At 44.2% G+C, this 22,524-nt stretch overlaps 1 protein-coding gene across 21 annotated transcripts in view; it reads left to right on the top strand.

Annotated features, from left to right (window-relative positions):
• The window catches only part of RABGAP1L (RAB GTPase activating protein 1 like), a 460,914-nt gene that overhangs the window by 334,388 nt on the left and 104,002 nt on the right, over positions 1–22,524 (top strand). The window contains exon 1 of one of the 21 annotated variants that reach the window (XM_036273804.1): positions 14,159–14,467. The exons of 19 other annotated variants lie outside the window; for them this stretch is intronic. In XM_036273804.1, coding sequence (XP_036129697.1) covers positions 14,300–14,467 — 168 coding nt within the window. In that variant the 5' untranslated portion in view covers positions 14,159–14,299. Of the gene's footprint in view, positions 1–14,158; positions 14,468–17,871; positions 17,945–22,524 lie in introns of those variants that run through there. One more of the 21 variants, XM_036273802.1, reaches the window with a different exon arrangement.

Raw genomic sequence — 22,524 nt, 5'->3', positions numbered from 1 at the left:
AAAGTCTCACGTTTCCTGGATTTAAATATCTTAAATTTAAATAATCAAGCCCTGATAAAAATTTCCCTCAATTAAAATTAGCAATATTAAGAACAGCCTCAGACTCTGTTTCCATCTTTTTTTTCTTGTATTTAATAGAAATTCACTGACTTCTAAAGATTGAAAATTGAGTTCATACTTGAGTCTACTCCTGAAAACACTCTACCCCCTCTTTACATGGATGGTTCTAACCTTCTCACATATCTGTACTCCAGCGAAACTGGAAGTGGACTAAAGATTAGCCACACACACACGCCTTGGACTTGCCTGCTTTCTGTGTAGGAATTGCCTGGCAGCCGCTCTAAATCTACACATTTTTCAAGTCCTGCTTAAAAAACTGTCAAAAATCTGCATATAATTTTGACTCCCCACAAACTTAAATATTAATTGCCTGTTGACTGGAAGCCTTACCGATAACATAAACAGTCGATTCACACATATTTTGTATATTAGATATATAATACAGTGATACCTCGGTTCTCGAACATAATTCGTTCCAGGAGGACGGTCGAGAACCGAATTGTTCGAGAACCGAAGCAATGAAACCAATGGGAAAGCGTGACTCCACAAAGCGTGACTCTCTCTCTGCACTCACACTGATGACGCAAGCAAGGCGCGCTGGGCCGAATGAACGCCATTCGGCTCATCTCGGAAGTTCGAGTTCCAAATATTTGTTCGGATTCCGAGACAAAAGTTTCTCGAATCCCCATTTGGTCGAAAACCGAGGCGTTCGAGAACCGAGGTATCACTGTATACAATATTCTTACAAGAAAGTAAGCTAGAGAAAAAACGTTATTAAGAAAATCAGAAGGAAGAGAAAATACATTGACAATATTTATTGAAAAACTCCGCATGTAAGTAGACCTGTGCAGGTCAAACCCATGTTGTTCGAGGGTCACCTTATATGTAAATGTAAAACTAATGGAAATTGGAATTTAATTTTTTGGTTAATTTGTTTAGCCTGGCTAATTCCATTTCAAACATCTTACCCATTTACTTGTAGTTTTCATCTTCTCTCAATGTAATAGCTTGTAGGGGAGACATACGGAAGTGTCTTCCACTTACCACAGTGATTTCCGTGTCATTTTCTTGAGTTTGATTTTAATCCTGTTATAGTAAATTCTGAGCATCTGCCCTCTTGGGCAAATAAACCTGTCAGTCAGATGTTTTCTTAAAGGTGTATTTATGTTAATGTTCAGTTTGGGTGCATGTTGGCATTGTTTAGACATCTTTGAGAATTTTAATGATTTGATTTTGCAGTACTTATTACTCATAGGCAAGCATGTGTCTTACTTTCTTAACACTTGTACTTTGCTTCTATGTGAAATGGAAAATATTGTTTTATTCAGCATTCCCCTCCCCAATGTATTTTTCACATTAAAACTCAAACTAAAACAATAACTTCTGGACTTTTCGTTGTGTCTATTCTGCAAAGTCCATGAGTCTGTTGTTCATTGACCACCATCAGACAGCTGGCCTGCATTCTCCAAGCCAGATGTGTTAGGAAACCAACTTGTTTCTGAAGCGACTACCACCTGGCAGCGAGCAGAGTGCTGAGTAACTGTTTCATTTCTTTTCTCTTGGCTTTGACACTGTCTTGTTTGTCGGTATTTTTCCTCCCCTCTTTTAGAAATCCATAAATGTTGTACTTACTTTCATTTGGACTTTTCTTCTTACTAATTTAGATAGTAAAGAGAAGAGAAACATACTTATCATTCCCTAGCTTAATGCATGCCTTTAAAAAATTAAGCCCATGCTTTAATTCTACTTATAACTCACTTCATATGAACATCGATCAATTATTCTTTTTTTTATTTTTATTTTATTTTATTTTATTTTTTTTATCCTCACCCGAGGACATTTTTGCATTTTTTGTTCAGACAGAGCGGGAGGGAGAGAGAGGAAGAGAGAGAGAGAGAAACATCGATGTGAAGGGACACATCGAGTGGTTGCCACCTGCACGACCAACCAGGGCCGGGGACAAACTGCAACCGAGGTACGTGCCCTTAGCGGGAACCGAACCCGGGTCTCTCTGTACCGCAGGCCGACGCTCTAACCGCTGAGCCAAACCGGCCAGGGCCGATCATTTATTCTTTACTCAGTGTTTATTTAAATGATCTGTGACCACAGTGACTAGGAACTGTTGGTAATAAAGATGCAAAGATGTGTATATTGTAGTTCATCTACGGGGTTCACAGAGAGATGGAGGAGACAGACAAGGATACAGATAGTTGTCGCAGAAGGGTTATTACTGTATGGTCATGAACAGGGGGCACAGGAGGGAAGTATTGACAGGGATAACGTGAGATGATGACATTTGTGTCTGGGGAAATTCGCAAGCAAAGATAAGCGATGATATTTGGGCAATGAGAACAGCATATGTGGGAAACAGAAGCATCACAAAGCACATCATGTTTGGGAAGCTCCTTGAGGACACTGCATGTGAGGTGTCAAAGCGACAGATGTAGTTGGACATGTAGGAGGGGACTACATTGTCGAAGGGTGACTTATGGTTAGGGTTGTGTGCTAACCTTCGAACCTGTGGGCCAGAGGGTGCCTTCCAACAGTTACGTGGCCAGGTGCAGTGTGTGAGGAAGACAGCTTTGGAGACTGAGAGAGAGAGACAGCAGGGTGAAGACTGGTAGTGAATACGGAGCCTGTTAGAACAGTCCAGAGGAGAAATAGTGATGGCTTCTTTAACCAAGGCTGCCGCAGCGGGTGGGAGGGAGGGGCCATCTGAGCAGCACTTCTCAGGGGTTGTCAGGGACACTTGGGGACAGTTGATGTGCTGGATGATGAGTATTAAGAGTCATTGCTGCTCCCCACCTTTCTCTTTCTCTTCATCATCCTCTTAAACTGGGGTGTTTCTAGGCAGTTAAATACGGCCACTAGATCAGCTTCTGCTTGGTTCGGCTGAATGTATTGTGGTTTGAACTCCATTGATAATCGGACTTTCAGAGAAAGTGATCAAACCAATTGCTCTTATAACCAAACTTTGTGCTTTAAAGCCAGCAGCTCTGAGAGAGCCACTGTGTTCATATGTTGGGGGTGTTCCGTTTCCTCTGTGCTGTGCCCTTCCCTGGCTGGCAAAGAATATTATCTTTGGCAGTTTTGTATCAGTGAGTTAAAGGAGGACATAATAAGCCACATGTACCCGGAAAGTTATACAAAGATAGCAAAGAGCTGCTTTTTCCTTAACGATGCTTCCCAGGCTCAGCATAGCTCTGTTCCCATGGCAACCACATGGTCCAGGCTCTTGCTTTCAGACATTTGGCTTACTGCAAGGACTTGATGACTTGTCTACCTTCAGTCTCTTCCCCTCTTAAACCCCTGGTTCTCTCCTCTGCTACCAGACTAATCTTTCTAAAGAATTATTTTCATTGTGTTTACCTGTCTGCCATTCCATTTTCATCCTAATCTGACCTCAGATGGGCCTCCAGGATGTATTATTACCAACTGTCATGTGGGCCCCTAATTGTCCCAATCGTGTGTCTTGTTTCTGTCATAAAGTCTAATGCCATTGAGAATAGGGCCCCCATCAGTGCTGGTTTTGTATTCCACCAGGCAGAAGCACAGCTGTGGGCTCGTGGTGTGTACACAGAGAACCGAGTATTTCCTCTTTTGCTCTCTGCCCCTGGGATTATTTATTCCTCTTCATCCCCACTGGGTCTGAGGGCTGTTTCTGGTTGTTTTGTGTCGTTAACTTTTTTCTCCATCCTAAAGTAGTTAATAGTTCCGTACCATATATTATCCAAAGCTTGCAGGACACTTTCAAAACCAGTATTATCATATCTTTGCTTTTAAATATAGAAGCCTCTCTCTTCTTTAGCAAAAACCACAATGACTCAGCTACTTGCATGTCTGAAATGGTTTCTGCATTTTTTCTGTGGCCAGTCTTTACGATAGTTAGAGATTAATAGTAGCCTTTTGTGAAGCCTAACATTTGGTGCCAATCATGGCATTATCACAGTTAACTAGGTAACCAACTGAGTTGCAATGTGGTCTGCTTCTTTAATGTGTATAGACATAGGTCCAGACAGGAAAAAAACAACTTGACATTCATGAAGGATATATTCTTTCTTTCTTTCTTTTTTTTTTTTTTTGATATGTGCCCCTAGCAGGAACTGAACCAGGAACTCTCTGGTCCATAGGCCAACGCTCCCACCGCTGAGCCAAACTGGCCAGGGCTCATGAAGGATATATTCTAAGATGCTCTTGAATTTTCTAGTTTTTTTTAAATAGATATTTTTAAAAGCCCTGTGAAATAATAACCTTTTAAAGTAAGAATGAATGAGTGGAAGAAGCTAAGAATTTTATTTTATGTTTATATTTTTCTAATAACTTGTTGATAAAGCTCTGTGAGCCTTGCCCTGATATTTTCTCATTGGAAAGAGAGACAAAACATAGGAAAGAAGTAAACAATTTCAAGTAGTGATAGGTGTCATCAGTAAAATAATACAAAGACTCTACTGTGTTACTGCCCTTCGTTAGGCAAGGTGGTGAGAGGAGGCCTCTGTGAGCAAAGCAGCATCTGAGCTGAGTGATGCCGTGGAGCCAAATGAAGATCAGGTGCAACAGCAAGTGCAAAGGCCCTGAGTCCGAAAAAGCTTTTTATGTTCAAAACAGGAAGGAGCCAGTGTGAATGGAGCGTAGTGAGCAAGATGTGAAGAGAAAGGAGATGTGATCGAAGACATAGGCAGGGGTCAGATCAGCAGACACAGAAACGGTAGTAAAACATTGGCATTTGAGTACGATGGGAAGCCAGTGTAAGTTTTAAGCAGTAAGAAATTTGATCTGATTTTGGTTTTAAGACATTGATTGAGAAATTCAGATGTAGAATGAGGTTGTAAAGAGGAGAGAGTAGAAGCAAGGAGACCAGTTAGGACATTATTTCAGTAGGACAAGCAGGAAACGACGGCGCTTGGACCAAGGTGGTGACAACAAAGATGGAAAGAGGACAGACTCAAGATAATTGTACAGATAGGGCTGCCAGGATGTGTGGATAAGTTGACTTTGGCAGGCTAAGGGAAGGTGAGAAATAAGGATGGTGGAGAGATTGAGCAAACTGATTTTGAAAAACATGAGTAAATCATTTATTTTAGCGATGGTTTTACTACAACGCGTGGTAAGAATGAAATCAATTGTGCATGGAAGTGAATGGCACAGTTTCTGCCACACTGCAGAGAAATGTGAGACTTTTATTCTCACCCCCAGCCTCAGCACATTTGCACACGGAATTTGCACTCTCACATTACTATTTATTTAGGTCACCAAATTTCCAACATGCGATTAGACAGCCATTGGTGAGTATTATATGAGATTCAGTCATTCATCAACTCTAATTATTTCCTGCGCTCCTTCTTTATGTGGTCACTGTGGGTGCTGGGAGCATACTAGTAAGTTAAGTGAATGCAGTGCCTGCCTGTAAGGAACTTACTGTCTGGTGGGGTAGACTATCTCCCTAGCAGTAAATTGCACCTGGGATAACTGAATAGAATATCAGGTGTACTTTGAGAACGTCTCTTCATGGCTTTCACATTTTCCCTAGTTTACCCGATTTATTCCCATCTTTTGTCTTATATGTGACTACCAGTGAGTTTTAAACTCACCCCTTAGTTCCAGATTCATAGTTCCCATGGGCCATGGAGCATCTCCAACAGGTGGCCACACATTCCTTTCCAACTCCACCCATCCTTCAACTTTTCCTGTCCCCAGTACTTTCCCTACCAGTTAATATCTTTACTGTCATCCCAGCTTACCAAGCTAGAAACGTCACAGATGTTAACAACATTAGCAACTCCATAAGATTACTATTTTAAACATCTTCTTAATGAAAAATGAGACTCCAAGGTTAACTTTCCTGAAGTCACCCAGCTACTGTACATCAAATCTAGACTTTAAATCCAGGTCTTTCTGACATCTCAGTTTTTGTTCTTTCCGTAACACCATTTTGAATATTGTTAAAATTTTGGAAGGAAAAGTGGTGGAGGAAAACATTCCAGAAAGAGGGAAGAACATTTTATTTTTTAAATTAAAAAAAAGTTTTTTCTTTATTTTTAGAGAGAGAGAGGGAGAGATAGAATCATCGATGAGAGAGAACATCAATTGGCCGCCTCCTGCATGCCCCCCACTGGGGATTTGGCCCACAACCTGGGTATGTATCCTGACCAGGAATCGAACTGGTGACCTCTTGGTGCATGGGTTGATGCTCAACCACTGAGCCACACCAGCCGGGCAAGGGAAGAACATCTTAAAAGGTTTGGAAATAGTAAAGGACCAATATCTCTAATCAGAGAAATGCTAATCCCTCTCTCATGAAGAAGAATCGTATTTTATCCATTTTGAATGCTGAACTATGTCAACGAACAGCTGTGGGATCAACAAGTACTCTGTGTGAAGGAACTGCCTCTGACAGTTTTGTAGGACAGAAAGAAGGATGACACGTGCTTCCTGTCCCTGAGGGCCTTAGCAGGGGAGGGAGCCCTAGGCACTGAAATCAGTGCGACTCCTTAAAGTCTAAGCCTGCATGTGCTGTGAGAGACAGTGTGGATGGACGGAGAGCCTACAGGAGGCCACGTGCCTCACCCTGGGACTGAGGGGAGGTTCCTGTAGGAGATAACATCCAGCTGGGTTCTGACAGATCAGTAACAGGTGAGTGAGTTAAAGGGGAAGTACGCTTCCAAAAAAGGAGAAGCAAGAACAAAGACACAGAAGCACACAGTTACCTGGCACGCAGGGAACGTCCATAACTGGAGTGTTGCAGGTGGTAGAGGGTTCAGCAAAATTGAAAGAGATGGGAATGGAGAACAGGAGATAGTTTGAGAGAGGGTGAGGATGCTGAATCAGCCAGACTTGAATGATGGGTTAAGGGTAGGAGGAGGTCAAAGGAGGATTCGAGGATGACACCAGGTGTCTGCTGGGGTAATTGGGTAGATGAGGTTACTGTTAACTAGGACAGGAAATGTAACAGGAGGAACTGCATTGGGAAGACATGGTGACTTTGGACATGCTGAGATTAAGTTGCATGTCAGCTTGCCCATGTCCAGGATGGAGAGAGATACACAGGTTGGGAGCTCTGGAGAGGGAGAAGCTGATTTCATGATTGGGTTGTTTAAGAGCAACAAACTGAAGGGTATGGATCAGACCGCCAGGGTACAGATGCTGGTCTTTGAGCATAGGTTTTTGCTCTATTGTTGTCTTTGTCATTTCTTTTAGATCTCAAGACACCTTAGTCCTTCGGTATATTCATGACTGTAATCCTGTTGTTCCACTGGACTGACTTGATTAGCCTCTAGGTCCAGCTTGTTTCACTACCTCCATCAGTTCAAATGACTCAAATTAGATTTAAAATACTTATATATCAGATATATAGATATAAAAACTGTAGTTACAGTTACCACTTACTGGCTCCAAGATCTTGGAAAGTCACTTAGCTTTTCTAAATTCAGGTGCCTCCTATGTAAAATGGGCATAATTGGTTGTTTGGATTAAATGCAGTAATTCATACTCTAAGGGCTTAGCATAGTCATGGGCCTTAGAAACACGGAACAAATGGTAACTTATTATTGACACTTTTAGTCACTTAAATATTTATCAAGAGTTTGTGATGTGTAAGTTGCTTTGTTAAGCCCTGCTTGGAAAAAATATGAGTATGACCTAGGTAAGGAGCCCACCAGGCAGGGAAGACCCATAAGTACGTGTTCACCTGTTCCTGACATCTGCCGGACAGCCCAGGGCAACACCAAGGTACATAGTGCTGAGCTCGTAAGGGAGGTGCAGAGGGAGCCGATCACCTCCAGTGAATGTAGAGGGAAAATCACCTCCACTCTCACTGTTTTGCTACTTTTGCAATTCTACTGCATCCATTTGAAACCAAGAGTGAGTGGCTGGGGAGGGAAATGGTATAGCTGTACAATGTCTTACCATCTTTACTTCAGAACACGGACTGTCCATTCAAAAAAAAGAGCATGTCCCCATCGTGACATACTCACTTTGTGGAAACAAGTTCCCTCGCTAGTACACGGGCTGACCCATACAAGTCCACGGAAAGTATTATTCTTCCCGAGACAGTTGTAGACCTCACTGAGCGCTCCAGGAAACACCGATGACAGAGAGAGCCGGGGACGGAGGAGAGCAGAGGCAGCTCACAGCTCTCCAGCACGAGTGCAGCGCCTCGTTATTTTTAACCAGTGAAACACATGCATAAAAATAAAAATAAAAATGCTGATCTAGCTTGAGAGGATCAAGGGATAGTTTAGATTCTATGTGTTGTAGTTTTAATCTCATCAAGTTAAAGATAAAGATCAGGCTGCTCTAACATTTACATATGCCTCCTGCTGAAGCTTGGAAACAAAGATGGAAGGAGGTAGCATTCCATTGTCAAGCCTGTGGGATGAAGTGATGGAGCACAGGCTCCAGACCAGTGCCTGTGGGATGAAGTGATGGAGCACAGGCTCCAGACCAGTGCCTGTGGGATGAAGTGGATGGAGCACAGGCTCCAGACCAGTGCCTGTGGGATGAAGTGGATGGAGCACAGGCTCCAGACCAGTGCCTGTGGGATGAAGTGGATGGAGCACAGGCTCCAGACCAGTGCCTGTGGGATGAAGCGGTGGAGCACAGGCTCCAGACCAGTGCCTGTGGGATGAAGTGGTGGAGCACAGGCTCCAGACCAGTGCCTGTGGGATGAAGTGGTGGAGCACAGGCTCCAGACCAGTGCCTGTGGGATGAAGTGGATGGAGCACAGGCTCCAGACCAGTGCCTGTGGAATGAAGTGGTGGAGCACAGGCTCCAGACCAGTGCCTGTGGGATGAAGTGGTGGAGCACAGGCTCCAGACCAGTGCCTGTGGGATGAAGTGGTGGAGCACAGGCTCCAGACCAGTGCCTGTGGGATGAAGTGGTGGAGCACAGGCTCCAGACCAGTGCCTGTGGGATGAAGTGATGGAGCACAGGCTCCAGACCAGTGCCTGTGGGATGAAGTGGATGGAGCACAGGCTCCAGACCAGTGCCTGTGGAATGAAGTGGTGGAGCACAGGCTCCAGACCAGTGCCTGTGGGATGAAGTGGTGGAGCACAGGCTGAGACTGTGTTTCCTGTGGCTCCAGGCAGTGAAAGACAGCGAGCTCCAGTGCAGGGGACGCCGGGGTCCTCGCCGTGCAGCTGGGCTCCGGGATCTTGGCTTCCCGGCTCTGCCTCAGACATGTTTGAGGATCATGTGCTGTCACTCACCTGCTGCCTCAGTCTTTCACCAGGAGGGTTAACACGTGAGACTTGGATGTGTTCTAGGGTCCAACAACATCACATTATTTATGATTCTGTTATTGTATCTAGAGTATCCTTTTCAGTGTGGGTGCTACTTTAAGGGACATTGACCAAAAAGGTGTGTCCTTGGGACATGAAGCAGGAGGGTGAACAGTCTAGGATGGTCTAGAAACCAGCTCATGGGAGGCCCAGTTATCTTAGAAAAACAGGAAATTAAGACTGTCTTCAGGTATTTTAATTAGTGTGACATAAAAAAAAATAGACTTAGTCTGTGTTGTTATTAACTATATAACCCAGTCCAGTAACTAGAACTTTCAGATTTTTGGATTACCACAAGTAGTTTTTTTAAACAAATCTAACTGTCTGGTAATGAGACAGGCAGCCTGTGGGGTTCATTGTCAGAGAAGGTAAGGAAGCAGAGGCACAATGACCAGCTCTCAAAGGACTGTCGAGTCCCGCCTGAGTGAAGGCCATGCACTGGAATCTCATCACAGGGCAGGGAAGAGGTGACCCGGTGCTAGATGCTACCATGACCGCTCCGAGTGTTATGACATTGCTTTTAGTGGAAGGAAGTTTTCTCTCTTCTATTAAAAGAACAAAATAAAACAGAACACTCCTTTAAGATGGTTATACTTTAAGTCTCACAAGAGGCCAGAACATTCCTTAAAAAACTAGGTAATTCTATAGTCCTGCACTCCATTTCCACTTCTGTCTGCATCCACTGTGGCCCACAAAGACGTGGCTGCGTCATCACGCCACGTCCTGCTGTGTGCCCACACTCCTACCTCGCCTTCTCTTCCCACGCCTCTCGGGTCAGCTCCTGCAGGGGGGATAACCCTTGAAGTAACCACGAGCGTTTCTTTGCACTCTGAGTTTTTATTACAGTGCCATAAATGAAGCCAGAGATGCTCTTATTGACACTGGAAATCTGTTCCTGTCCTGCCTACGTTCAGCAGTCATGACACAGTGGAGTGGCCCAGGAAGGACACTCAGGCACAGGCTCTGACTGGGACTGTGCCACTGTCCCCTGCCTCTGGCCCTCCAGGACGAGGCTTCTGTTCTTCAGACCATGGCTTTAGGACCGTTGCCTGGTCCTCTTTGCTGCTCTTTCACTCTGCCTCATTGGGCGATTCACCCACATTTGCCAGATGGTTTTCAACTTGTTGTTGAACCACCTTTACAGACATTTTTTAAAAAATCATTAGGATAGTGTGAAGAAATTTGATTAATCATGTATTTTTAATTGGTAAATCCAGAAGAGTTTCTTATCATTAATTTCCTTTTCAGACTACTTTATAACTCCAAATTTTATTTCTCAAAAGTATGCTGTATTTATTGCTGAATCTCCTCAGCCATAAATGAATTATTTGGAGAGCTGAGGAAAGAGGGGGAAATGCTTACTGAGACAAGGGCTCTTTCAGGGATTTGAAAATGCCCTTCTTTTCGTCAAGGGATGTTCTAAGAGAGAGAGGTGTTGTACCTGATGTTTATGAACAGCCTATTGGGAAACGATTGAAACTTTGAGAGCAAGGATGATGCTTTTGTTTGTTTGTTTTCTGTGTGCAGAGTGATACGTGCTAAGGTGAGCTGGGCTGGGGCTGATGTCCCCACACGTGCAGCACTGAGTACGTGGGTCTCTGAGAAGTCTGGTTTGCCAGGAAGTGGAAAGGGATGTGGGAGGTGAGGGTGTCGACGACACCTGGGATGTATTCATCCTCTGCTGGTTCTGGCCTGGAGCACAGGGAGATGGGGCAGCTCTCAGTGCGGGCATTTCCAGACAGGGAGTGCCTGCGGGCTCGGAGGGTCTCCGTGCCACGTCTTCCCCGTGCGTCTTAGGAGTGGAGCCCCGGCAGGAGCCCGGCAGGAGCCCTGCAGGAGCCCGGCAGTCCTGCTGCAGCCTCGCCAGCTCTGTGTGCTCTGGGTCCGTGGCGATGGAGGGTGGTGGCCCATGCTGTGGCTCCCTCCTCATTTTCACCCTCACTCCCCAGTGTTGGGTCCGGCATATGAAGCCTTAGAACCTGCAGCCAGTGCTGGCAGCAGTCCATCTTCTCCATCCCCCACTGTGCCAGCTCTGCCTCCCCTGGCTCAGGACCTTGGACCAGGAGCTGGTAGGAGTCTCCAGCAGGGCCTGCCCCCATTGCCTGCTGTTCTTCAGGCTCCTCATTGCTCCAGTCCCCAGTGCCTTCTGGGGGGCCTGGTGTGGCCACATTTCCCCAGTTTGATTGGGGTAGGGACTCTTGGGACCCATGTTGTCTCCTCCATAACCACCACTGTTGTCATCCCAGCAGGGGCCACCAAGAGCCCGAGGCTGCAGCTGTACCTTCGTGTCCTCAAAGATAGTGCGTTCTGTAGGGAAAGCAGGATGGAGAGACGGGGGAAGCAGAAATGCGTGCCCACTGATTTGTGGTGTCTTTTCCATAGCATTCTGTTAAATGTACCGATTTTAAGTGTAACTTGGTTTGCTCATAAAATGTCATAGCTTAACTACTAACATTTCATATTTAGTACATATAGTTTTAACTTCATTTGTGAGCATCAGAGCAAAACCATACGGTTCTGAAGTCTTTTGATTCATTTTTGCTTCTTTTTACCAGAATCCTTTGGGACAAGAAATTCTTTGTTTCTGGTTTATGTAAGAAAAAAATGAATGTTTCTGCCAGGGTTCTTTGGACCAAGTCAGTTAGATGAAAGCAACTCTCATATCTTTTTTAAAAAGCAATCGGAAAAAAAAAATCTTACAAGCAAAGGAGTCAGTGAATTCTTCCTTCCTTTGCAAGTCAAAATGTCCCCTCGTTCCTAAGTGGGAAGCTTCTGTGGCGGTACTTCTCATGCTCATGTGGCAGTCACAGTCTTTTCACACAGTCTCCTGCAGAACTCGAGTACGTAAACAAGGTAAACATGAAGCTGTCCCTGTTTGTGTGCATGTGTGTATGTGCGCGTGTGTCTGCACGTGTGTGTGCATGCGTGTGTAGTGGGGGTATGACAGGCCCTGAGCCTCTTCCCTCCCTCTTTTAGCTGAGCCATTCCCCCAACCCCATAACCTATCAGACATTTCCTCCAACCCCTGAGGATCTGACATTTATGTATATACACACATATATAATACTCTAATGCTTTTGATCACTTTACATTAAAATCTTTACTTTGTATAGCTTTTCAGTAAATTGTTTTAGGAAGAAATAAAGGTTTGACAGCCACATGTATTTTATTTAAGATATTTTGTTAATACTTTAAATGTTGAACCACAAAACCTTTTGTTTTTCTGAGGTTTTAGAAGAATAAACCGAACAATATTCTGTGAAGGAAGGCTTATTTCCCTTGGACGCAGTGCTGTAATCAATCTACTTTTCTAATTAGGATCACAGAGATATGCTGATAAATCTGTTTCTGTTTTGTTACCTGCAGAGATCTGGGACTTTTGTTTGTGAGAGTAGGAAACAGACGCTCTGGCTGTCTCAGCCCTGTTACTTTGCGCCTGCTGCAGCTTGCCTAGAGAAGCTGGTCGGTTTCAGACGCCCCGACAGAACTGCCGCCCCAGATTGTGAATCCATATTGGTCCATTGTTAGGCTGAAGTCAAAACTGTCCCTAAAGTTGATCCTTTCCTTTTGCGTTCATTTGGCTACAACTCATTATTTGTATCTAGTAGATTAATGTAATACTTTAATTCTGAGATTGTCAAGTTTTTAAATTAGGGGTACTTCCCAGTTATAATAGTACTAGGGAAGGGTTAATTTGACCAGAGTGTATCCATACCATGTTTTGGACTATTAACTGAGTGTTTGTCAAGGTCTGTTGCTTAAGAAAGTTATTTTTGCTTTGAGAATCTCAACTTTTGGAGTTCCTTAAATGTATACTCATTATTGTATTGTAGGTTTTTATATTTTATCATATTGTGTATTTGTGAAACATTTCCTTTTAATTGTGGCTATCCTTCCCAGAGTGCTGAAATACTGCGCATCCTAGCATTGTAAGAAGTCATTATTGCACAAACACTTCAAGTGGAGGGTATGTCATTTCTTGGATGCTGAGCCCTTGCTCTTCTGTCCATACTCTATCATTTTACCCTAAACCTCTCTTTAGTCAGGATTCCCTAGCAAGGACTGGAGCTTCCCGCTTTGAATACACAGTCTAAAATCAGATTTTTCCCTGTTATCATCACTAGAAATCGAGAGTGAATAAAGGTCAGCGTCTTAGCTGGCAGGCTGTCTGATTTTTCGGTGAGCATTACATGTTATTAGAAGCTTGTTGATCTGTATGTGGGTTTAGGATTCAACAGCATACGCTGCCGGATGAACACCGATGAAGGTGGGCCGGGAGGGGAAGCGCATCTGTCCAACGTTCACCATTGGCTTCTTATTACAGCATTCTCCCCCGAGACAGACTCTGCTTGCTCATTCACCTACCTCCTCCTCTTCCCTCCCCTGCTGGGCCTACCCCTTCATTACTGATGCAGAGCGAGAGGCAGCACAGCGGAGGCAGCAGCAGCTTGTCACCAATCAAGGATTGCAATGAGCTCATCCTTTTTCTCCTTGCAGCTTCACAACTGCCCTGGCTTCCTGGCTGCTGCTGCTGTCTGCTCACACACAGACACAGACGCAGACGCAGACACAGACACAGACACAGACACAGACACACACGTACGCACAGCACGCGCGTACACACACACACACACACACACACACACACGCCCCTTCTCTGCAGCTTGTACATTTTGACAGATGTATCTGAACTCTTCTGCATCACTTTTGGCCATTTTCTTGCATTTAATTGTTTTTTATTGAGATCAGTATTTGATTTCATTTTTTGGTTTATTTCGGATTCTTGCACCGGGCTACTGTAGCCAAAATGTTTTTCCTGTGGAGACGTTAGCTGACAGTTCCCAGCACAGCCTGGCTTGTGCGTGCTCCCGGGGAGACCTAAGCCCAGCTCCCCTCCCACCGCACCTCTTCGAATTGTGGCTGGGAGCTCCAGCCTGCTCATTCTGGATACCTACTTACTGCTCATGGAACAAGGGGTGCCCTGCCCAGCCCCAGCTGCTAAGCTCACACCTCCTGTCAAAAAGTCCCAGGACATGCACGACGAGAGGACCAAGCTGGTGAATGAGTATGCCTGTCGCGTGCTGGAACTTCTGGGGATGGGGCATCGTCTGTTTGTGCCTCGGCTTCTGGCGGTGAGACCGGTTTTCATTGCACTTCATTGGGGGGGATTCTGCCACCCTCTGTGAGAACCCTTGTGTCCTGGAGGGGCATGCAGTCTTCTCTCCTCTCTTCCTGTCTCATTCAGCTGAGAAGTGCTGAGTGGCCACAGCCAGAGGCTCTGCCCAGCCTGGTCCCCGGCACTCCTTAATCCGCCGGAGGAGAGGGCTCTCTTCTCAGAGCTCGGCCCCGTCCGTGGTATTCTCTCCGCGGCAGCCAAAATACGGTTTTCTGGCTGGCTCGGCTCAGCAATAAAACAGAACACTCAAGTGCTTGCTGTAGGCGTTCTGTTCCTGTGCCTCCAAAGGCTTAAATTCTCCCACAGACATTATTGCTACTTATCTAGACTGCATGTGCTTGGCTTTCTAACCTCCCCATTTGATTGCCAATTTGATTGTTTTGTTGTTGTTTTGGAATAAGGACTTTTACCCCATAAAAAATCTTTGGGTCTGGAATTGTAGATTTCTCTCCCGGAATGTTCGACCTGTATATCTATGAAATACCTTAAAACTGTTTGGTCTATGCTGTGCATCTGGGAAGTCTGGCTTGCTTGTTTTTTGATTTCCTGAACAAGAGAAACATCGTCCTTCCTCACTGCCTATCAAGGGTTAAAATTAATACCCACAATCATTGGTGCAGGGTTTCTTTTCAGTGGTTTGAGAACTATACCCAGCAACTGTTCTATAATGTAATTGGTCTGCAGTAGTTCTCAACTATTATTTGGTAATTGAAAAGGAATAATTTAGCTTTGTGTACTTTATACAATGGAGTTTAATACCATTCTGACTGTTCCCTCATTATGGTTCTCTCACATTTGAGTCTTTTCAAAAGTACAATATTGACTCAACTGAATTTAACTCTTTTCTCTCATGTATTTCCTTCAGTATAGTGCATGTCTGTACATACTTATCTTTACCATTATTAATTCAGTCTTCACATATGTAGTTGCATACAAATTTCATCTCCTGCATAACCGTAACAGGCTTTTAGGCAGCCATGTACATAGGGATTTCTCACCCAAAGAGTCTGTTTATCGTTCCAAGATGAAGTTAGATACAATGACTGGCATACAATTACAGGGAGGAAGGCCATATTTTCGAGAAATCTAGTTCCTTTGACATTTAAGAAAGAAATAAAAAGAGCTCAGTACGTGTTTTAATACCCAGGTGAGGTCATCAATGCTCATTTGGATTTTGTTTCCCTGAATCACATTTTTTTCTTAATAAAGGAGAAAATAAAGATTCATGATTCTATTAGAAAGGTGGGGTTTTTTTTGTTTTGTTTTGTTTTTTAAGTGAAATAAAAAGTATGGTATCTCAGGAGCTTTGAGACTAAGGAGCACCAAAATATATTTCAACAAATTCGCTGCATCTCTGAGGAATCCGTTTCGGCTTAATATATGTCTATATTCTGAAAGACTTCTGAGCTTTGTGTTGCCAGGGCTTGAACTAATAACTTTCCAGTAACCTGGACTGCCTCTTTTTGGCATTTACATTTTCATTGTTTTGAAGGAAAACAAACTGATAACTAAGAATGTCTCTCATACTCAAATCTGCATTAGAGTTGAATCTAAGCTGCCTCTATTTTAAAACAAATTATCAACCATAAAATCCACAGGGAGTTAGGTTCTCAAGCGTCAGGTTTTGGGGAGGTCATATATATCTGCAACTGTGCAAAGTTGGCTTGGTTGCCCAGTGAGACATCTGAGGAAGTACATACTTTGGGTTGTTTTGGGCTCTGGGTCATAGTGCCACATCCATGGTATGTGAAAAGTATGTGCCAAGGTGTCCATAGGGCCATTTGGAAATCTCTGGCGTTGTTATACATTGTACTTACAAGATTATTCATAGGCCTGGGATCCACAACATACTGGGAAATCACATGCTCTTTCATTAGCAATATGGCTGTGAATTGGGATCCGCTGTCCGGTGAGTTCCCGGCAAGTTTAGCATGTGCACTGAGGGAAGTACAGCTGTTCAACCTCGTCCGACTGGCCTGGCTGATGTGGAATCGATGCTGCTGTGCACAGGGCGGGCCTACGAGGCTCCCGCCACATGCACCATTGCGGTCTCGCTGTTAGCAGTCACCAGGGCCAGCGCTGGGGCTGAGGTCTTCAGTCCTGTTTTAAACATGGACACATATGGGTTAAACACATACGAATACCCGATTTTACTTTAAAGATCTCAGTTGTTTTCATACAAGACAACTTCTTAATGAACTGCTTCAATGAGAGGAGATGAATCTGGACAGTGTTACAGGTTTGGACTTCAAGCCTCGTTATTGCTCCCTGATTCACAGAGGGACCATCCACTTGCTAGGACACCAAGCACATTTGCAACTTTTGCTTATCGTTCTTCAAAGGTACACCTACTGAAGAACAATTTCCCCTTAATAAATCAGGTACAAGGACTTTACTATAGATATTACCAAAAGGTGTAAATTCTATAGGTAGACTCGCCAAATAAATATTTCTTTGCTGAAATTAAAATACCAAAACAAAAGCCCTGGCCATTTTTTAAAAATGTTTTTATTGATTTTATAGAGAGAAAGGAAGAGAGATAGAAACATCAATGTGAGAGAGAAACAGCGATTGGCTGCCTCCTGCACATCCCCTACTGGGGATAGAGCCCGCAACCCTGGCATGTGTCCTGAACGGAAATTGAACCAATACCACTCAGTCCATGGGATGATGCTTAATCCACTGAGCCACACTGGCCAGGCAGCCCTGGCCATTTTGGCTCAGTGGCTAGAGCGTCAGCCCATGGACCAAAGGGTCGCAGGTTCGATTCCTGGTCAAGAGCATGTGCCCTGGTTGCCCCGGTTGTGGGAGGCAGCCAGTCGATGTGACTCTCTTACATCAATGTTTCTCTCTCTCCCCCTTTTCTCCCTTCCACTCTAATTAAAAAATCAATGGAAAAAAATGTTCTTGGGTGAGGGTTAACAAAAAAATAAATACAAAAAATAATAATAATAAACCAAAGCAAGAGACTTTGGTATCTGAACACCAGCTCAGTAATGGTTTTCTCTTCTAAAGCCTGTGCTTCCAAAGGATTCTGACCAAAAATATTGCTCAACTGAATAGAAATTCTGTTAGACACTGTATATAACTAAAAGAAGAAAAAGCCATTTGTGGTGAAAATAGTGACAATAAGAAAGAGAATCATGCCTCGTTTCTTTTTTTTCCCCAAAGAATTTCCTAAATAATCTAACCTAGAATTTTGCTGCTTATCATAGGCCCTTAAAGAGAGATTTATCATCCAGGACTAGTTAGAGGTTTGGGGCAGAAGCACATGAGAGCTAACAGTGAGAAGTCAGGACTCTTCCTTTCCACCCACCCCGCCTTCTTCCACAGCTCACTTACAGATGTGATGCCCATGCACTGAACTTTCCAGCAGGAAGAACACACTCAGAATGGTGTCGGCAGTGGCATAGGCCCGAGTCCACACTCATAGGTGCGTGGGATTTGGAGAAAGAGGAAAAACTTTTACTCTACGTATGTTCAGAGTCTCCCTTTTCCCCTCTAGGTATTTCCCCCTTTGGCTGTTGCATGACATGGGAAGTTATTGTCAGATCATGATACATGGAGATCAGTGTTGCCTGTGCTTCACGTGATGCTCCAGGCCTGAGCAGTGAGTCCAGCAGACTCGGGCCGGCGACAGTTGATGGACACAGGCAAATGCTTCAGCTGTCCCTTCAGTAGCCAAGTTAAGGTTTACTTTTTTAAAGTTTATTTTCCATTGTAGACATTATTACAAATGTCCTTAAGGTTTAATTTTGATCAAATTTCTAAAGCTGTCAAATTACATCCTAGTGTTTTTTGTTTGTTTTTTTTAATTTGGGGCCTTTCAGAAAACATTACTTTTGAGCAGGGAGTGAAAGGGCAGAGGATAGAGCATGGCTCCCACTTTTACCTCCAGCGTTACTGGCTGCAAGGATGGCTCGTCTGAGAGATGGCAATTCTTCAAAGAAGCCGAGAGACCCAAATAGAGAGGTTGCTGCGTAGACATGTTGCCCAAATATAAAGATCAATTTTACATCAAAATAAGTCCTAAGTCCACTTTATACTTTGTATTTTATAAATGTTGATTTAAAAAAAAATACTGGGTCTGCTTGAAGTGGAGCCTTTATGAATTCATGGAACAGGTGTCTGCCGCGTGCCTAGCAGTTTGCTTGATTCATTTTACTGGGGGAGTGGGAAGGACAAACACAGTAACATCCCTCTAACCTTTGCCCTCTGGCTACTTCTTTCTACCTACTTGAAAGGAAATAGAAGTTGGAATTGTTCCAGTGTTTTTAACTATCCAGGTGATCTTTGTATATAATTGATTCAAATGAAGGGGTAAGTAATGTTACCTTGGAAGATGTAGTTAGTTAGTAAACACGTTTCATATCGTCACTTAAAAGAATTTGACAGAACATTGGGGGAGCAAAAGGTGTGTGTGAATATAGCCACTAATTTTCAAAAGTTATCATTTACCAGTTTTTTGTAAAAGCTGATGGAGTTCTTTCTTTTATTTTCCAAGGGGAGAAAACGTGTCTTTGCTCATTCAGATTTTTCTAATTCTTGTCTGTCGTATCTTCTTGGCTAACACTACTTACCCAATAATGTCAGGAATAATTTTATTGTTTTACTCTTCCCTCACTATGGTTCTGAAGACAATCTAGAAAACCTTTAAGAATTTCCCAGTTAAAGAACAGCTTTTTCCTTTCAGTCAACTCTTCCAGCACTCGGTTTGGTTCTTGAAATGTTAGTCTGTCTGTTAGGGGTGCATTTTTTAAGTTTGGACCTTACTTAAACACAGGTCCTGTGTTCAGCTTCTCTTCATCATCAGAGTAGAACATTAGCATTTCTGCAATTATAAACTTAATCGTAACTATTAACGTCTTCATAGCCAGCTCATTAATAATTAGTATGTGTGATTGAAGCCATGCTTTAGTTTTATAGAAAGTACTACTACTTATATTTTGGATTAAATATTATTATATTAATGCTTGACATTTGTGAAGCATACATATTTAACAAAATAATATTTACAATAGGATTCAAATTTTGCTAAATATATGTGAGATGTGTGTTTAGGGATAGGAAAAAAGGATTATAAACAATGTAACAAAATGCTAATTATGTTTCACTTTTGGTGATAAGACCTCTTAAACTTTTTATTATTTTTTATTTTATTTTATTTTTGTTACAGATGTTTCTCCTTTTTTCCCCCATTGACATCTTTCTCCCCATCCCCCCAACTCCGTCCCTGGCTTTGTTGTCCCTGTCCATCAGTTATGCATATATGCATATAAGTTCTGTGGTTTATCTCTTCCCTTCCCCCACTACCCCCTCTTCTGAGGGTTGTCAGTCTGTACCCTACTTCCACGTTTCTGGAAGACCTCTTAGACTTTTTATAAAATGTTTTCCTTTTTTGGGGTAGTGACTATGCAGTCAGTAAAAAAAAATGTATGACCCCTCTATGTAGACATACACATACAGATAGATAAAAATCATGATTTAAGAAAAAGTATGTTTTTAAAAAACCAAGCAATTTTCTGATAAATTCTTAGGCATCCACATCTTTGCAGAGCAAGAGGTGTCTATTCCTCAACTGTAGAGGGAGTAACCTCCCAGATACAGTTGTCAGGAAGCGGAGAGCTAGCCCTGTCACTCCTGACCCGCTCATGGCGGACAGCGCCTTCGAGGTGGTACCTCATGGTTGTGGGGACCTGTTCAGGATCCAGGGTCGGAGGGAAGGCCCATCAGAATGGAAGTGGCACTGTGGTTCCATTTTCCAGAACACTGGCAAGCAAGGTTTGGGTAACTTTTTTTTTTTTTTTGCTTACTGGCGTATTTTTCCCCCATGGATCTGTCTGCTGGAATCTTTTTTTCACTCAGTGAAATTAGCTTTATTTCAGTCTTTGAGAGTAATGTAAGTTCTTGCAACTTTGCCTGCTTTCTGGATTTTAAAACATCATGAAAGCTGGGGACTGTGTTAGCTCCTAAAACATCAGTATCTGAGCACGATTGAGACAACTTTCATGCTCTTGTATTCTCTTTGCGTCGGGATGCACAGAACACACTTCCAAGCCGTAACTTCTTTCAGCCTCAAGTATTTAAGGTGGAAGGCATCCCCGGAACAGCGGAGACTTATGAGCTGAGATTGGGATGAATGTATTCTGTCCTTTGCCGCCTTTATTTGTGAGTACGTGCTTTCTAGAGGCAGAGGTTAGAGGATTGGGTCAGATGCAGCCCCACACTTTGGTCTCCCTGCGCCTCCCTGCTCCGTGGTAGCAGAGCTGCTTTCTTCCAGGGCTTCCCTGAGTGGGGCAGGCCGTGTCATCTGGAACGTCCCTGACCCCAGCAGTGTCGAGAAGGACAGTCAGGGCACTCTGAGTTCTGGTCTCCAGACACTCAGAGAGTTGGGGTTCAGCCCCACCCAGGTGGGAGCTCCTACTGCACCTTCCCTGAGACCACAGCCTCCTACAAATAGTGTCTCTGTCCTCATGGCCATCCCTGCCTGTCCAGATGTCTCTGGATATGATTCTGCATCTTTTTTTTTTTTTAAATCCTCACCTGAGGATATTTTTCCATTTATTTTCAGGCAGAGTGGGAGGGAGGGAGGGAGAGAAGGGGGTGGAGGGAGAGAGAGAGAGAAACATCGATGTGAGAGAGACACATCGACTGGTTGCCTCCCACACAACCCCAACCAGGGCCCGGGACTGAACCACAACCGAGAATCAAGGTACGTGCTCTTGACCAGAATCAAACCCACGACTCTCTGGTCCAAGGGCTTATGCTCTAACTGCTGAGCCAAACCAGCCAGGGCTGATTCCTCATCTCTAATCCTAGTCTTTCTGCCATGGTATGAGTGCAGAGGCTGGATTGGAAACTGGGCCTTGGGCGGTATTAGAAAAGGAGGTGGCATGCTGCCACCTGCAGGCGTAACCAGAGGTGAGATGCCCTGAAACTCCAAGGAGTGCCCTCAGAGGCCTTGAGTAGTGAGGAAAGCCGCAAATCCGTGTGCCCAGACTCCAGACACCACCAGTCCTGAGTCTTCCCAGCAGCTGGCCGGGAGCTGATTACAGAACCAGTGGTGCTGGTGCGGAGGACTGGCAGCGTCCTCGTCCGGTGGGACTGGCCGCTGAGTGCTTCCCGCGATTCAGCAGTTGCTATTGCACTCGGTGAGACCCTGTTGGGGCCGAAGTGGTTTCCAGAACTGCCTTTTCCAAGTACTAAGGTGAGTGGACAGCAGGCGTACCAGGCTAAGGGTGCTCCCAGCACTTCCTGACCGCTGGCATGTCTGCGCCCCATCCTGGAGGGAGGAAGTCCGAGAGCCGCTGAAGCTCCTGCCTCTGTGCCGCGGGTCGTCCCCTGTGTGCCGGGTACTAGTTTGGGATCCAGAGCTGCGCCAGCCTGCCCCTGTGAAAATGCTGCAGGAATTATTATTTATTTTACATGTTTCTGTTTGAAGCGGACAGAAGGGGAGAAAAAAATGATGTATGTTGTATTGTTAAAAATTTTAACTTCTACGGCTGAAAGTCTTTTTTATTTTTATTTAAATTTTTTTTTCTTTATTGATTTTAGAGAGAGAGGGAGAGAGAGATAGAAACATTGCTGAGAGAGAACATCCATCGGCCGTCTCCTGCATGCCCCCCACTGGGAATTTGGCCCATAACCCAGACATGTGCCCTGACTGGTGACCTCTTGGTGCCTGGGTCAACACTCAACCACTGAGCCACACCGGCTGGGCCTGAAAGTCTTTTTGAAAAGAAAGGGTTTCTTGGGCCATTGCTAGCAAGATAAAAAGACCAGGTCCTGCCCTGGCTGGTTTGGTTCAGCGGCTAGAGTGTCAGCCTGCAGATCAGAGAGTCCCGGGTTCAATTCCAGCCAAGGGCATGTCATACCTCGGTTGTGGTTTGTCCCCAGCCCTGGTTGGGGTCGTGCAGGTGGCAACTAATCGATGTGTCTCTGTCACATCCATGTCTCTCTCTCTCTCTCTCCCCCCATCTCACTCTGTCTGAAGATAAATGTAAAAATACCCTT

The sequence above is a fragment of the Molossus molossus genome, unplaced genomic scaffold, assembly GCF_014108415.1.
Source record: "Molossus molossus isolate mMolMol1 unplaced genomic scaffold, mMolMol1.p scaffold_m16_p_20, whole genome shotgun sequence".
Lineage (NCBI taxonomy): Eukaryota > Metazoa > Chordata > Mammalia > Chiroptera > Molossidae > Molossus > Molossus molossus.
The sequence above is the reverse complement of the archived record's forward strand: the minus strand, read 5'-3'. Positions and strand labels throughout refer to the sequence as shown.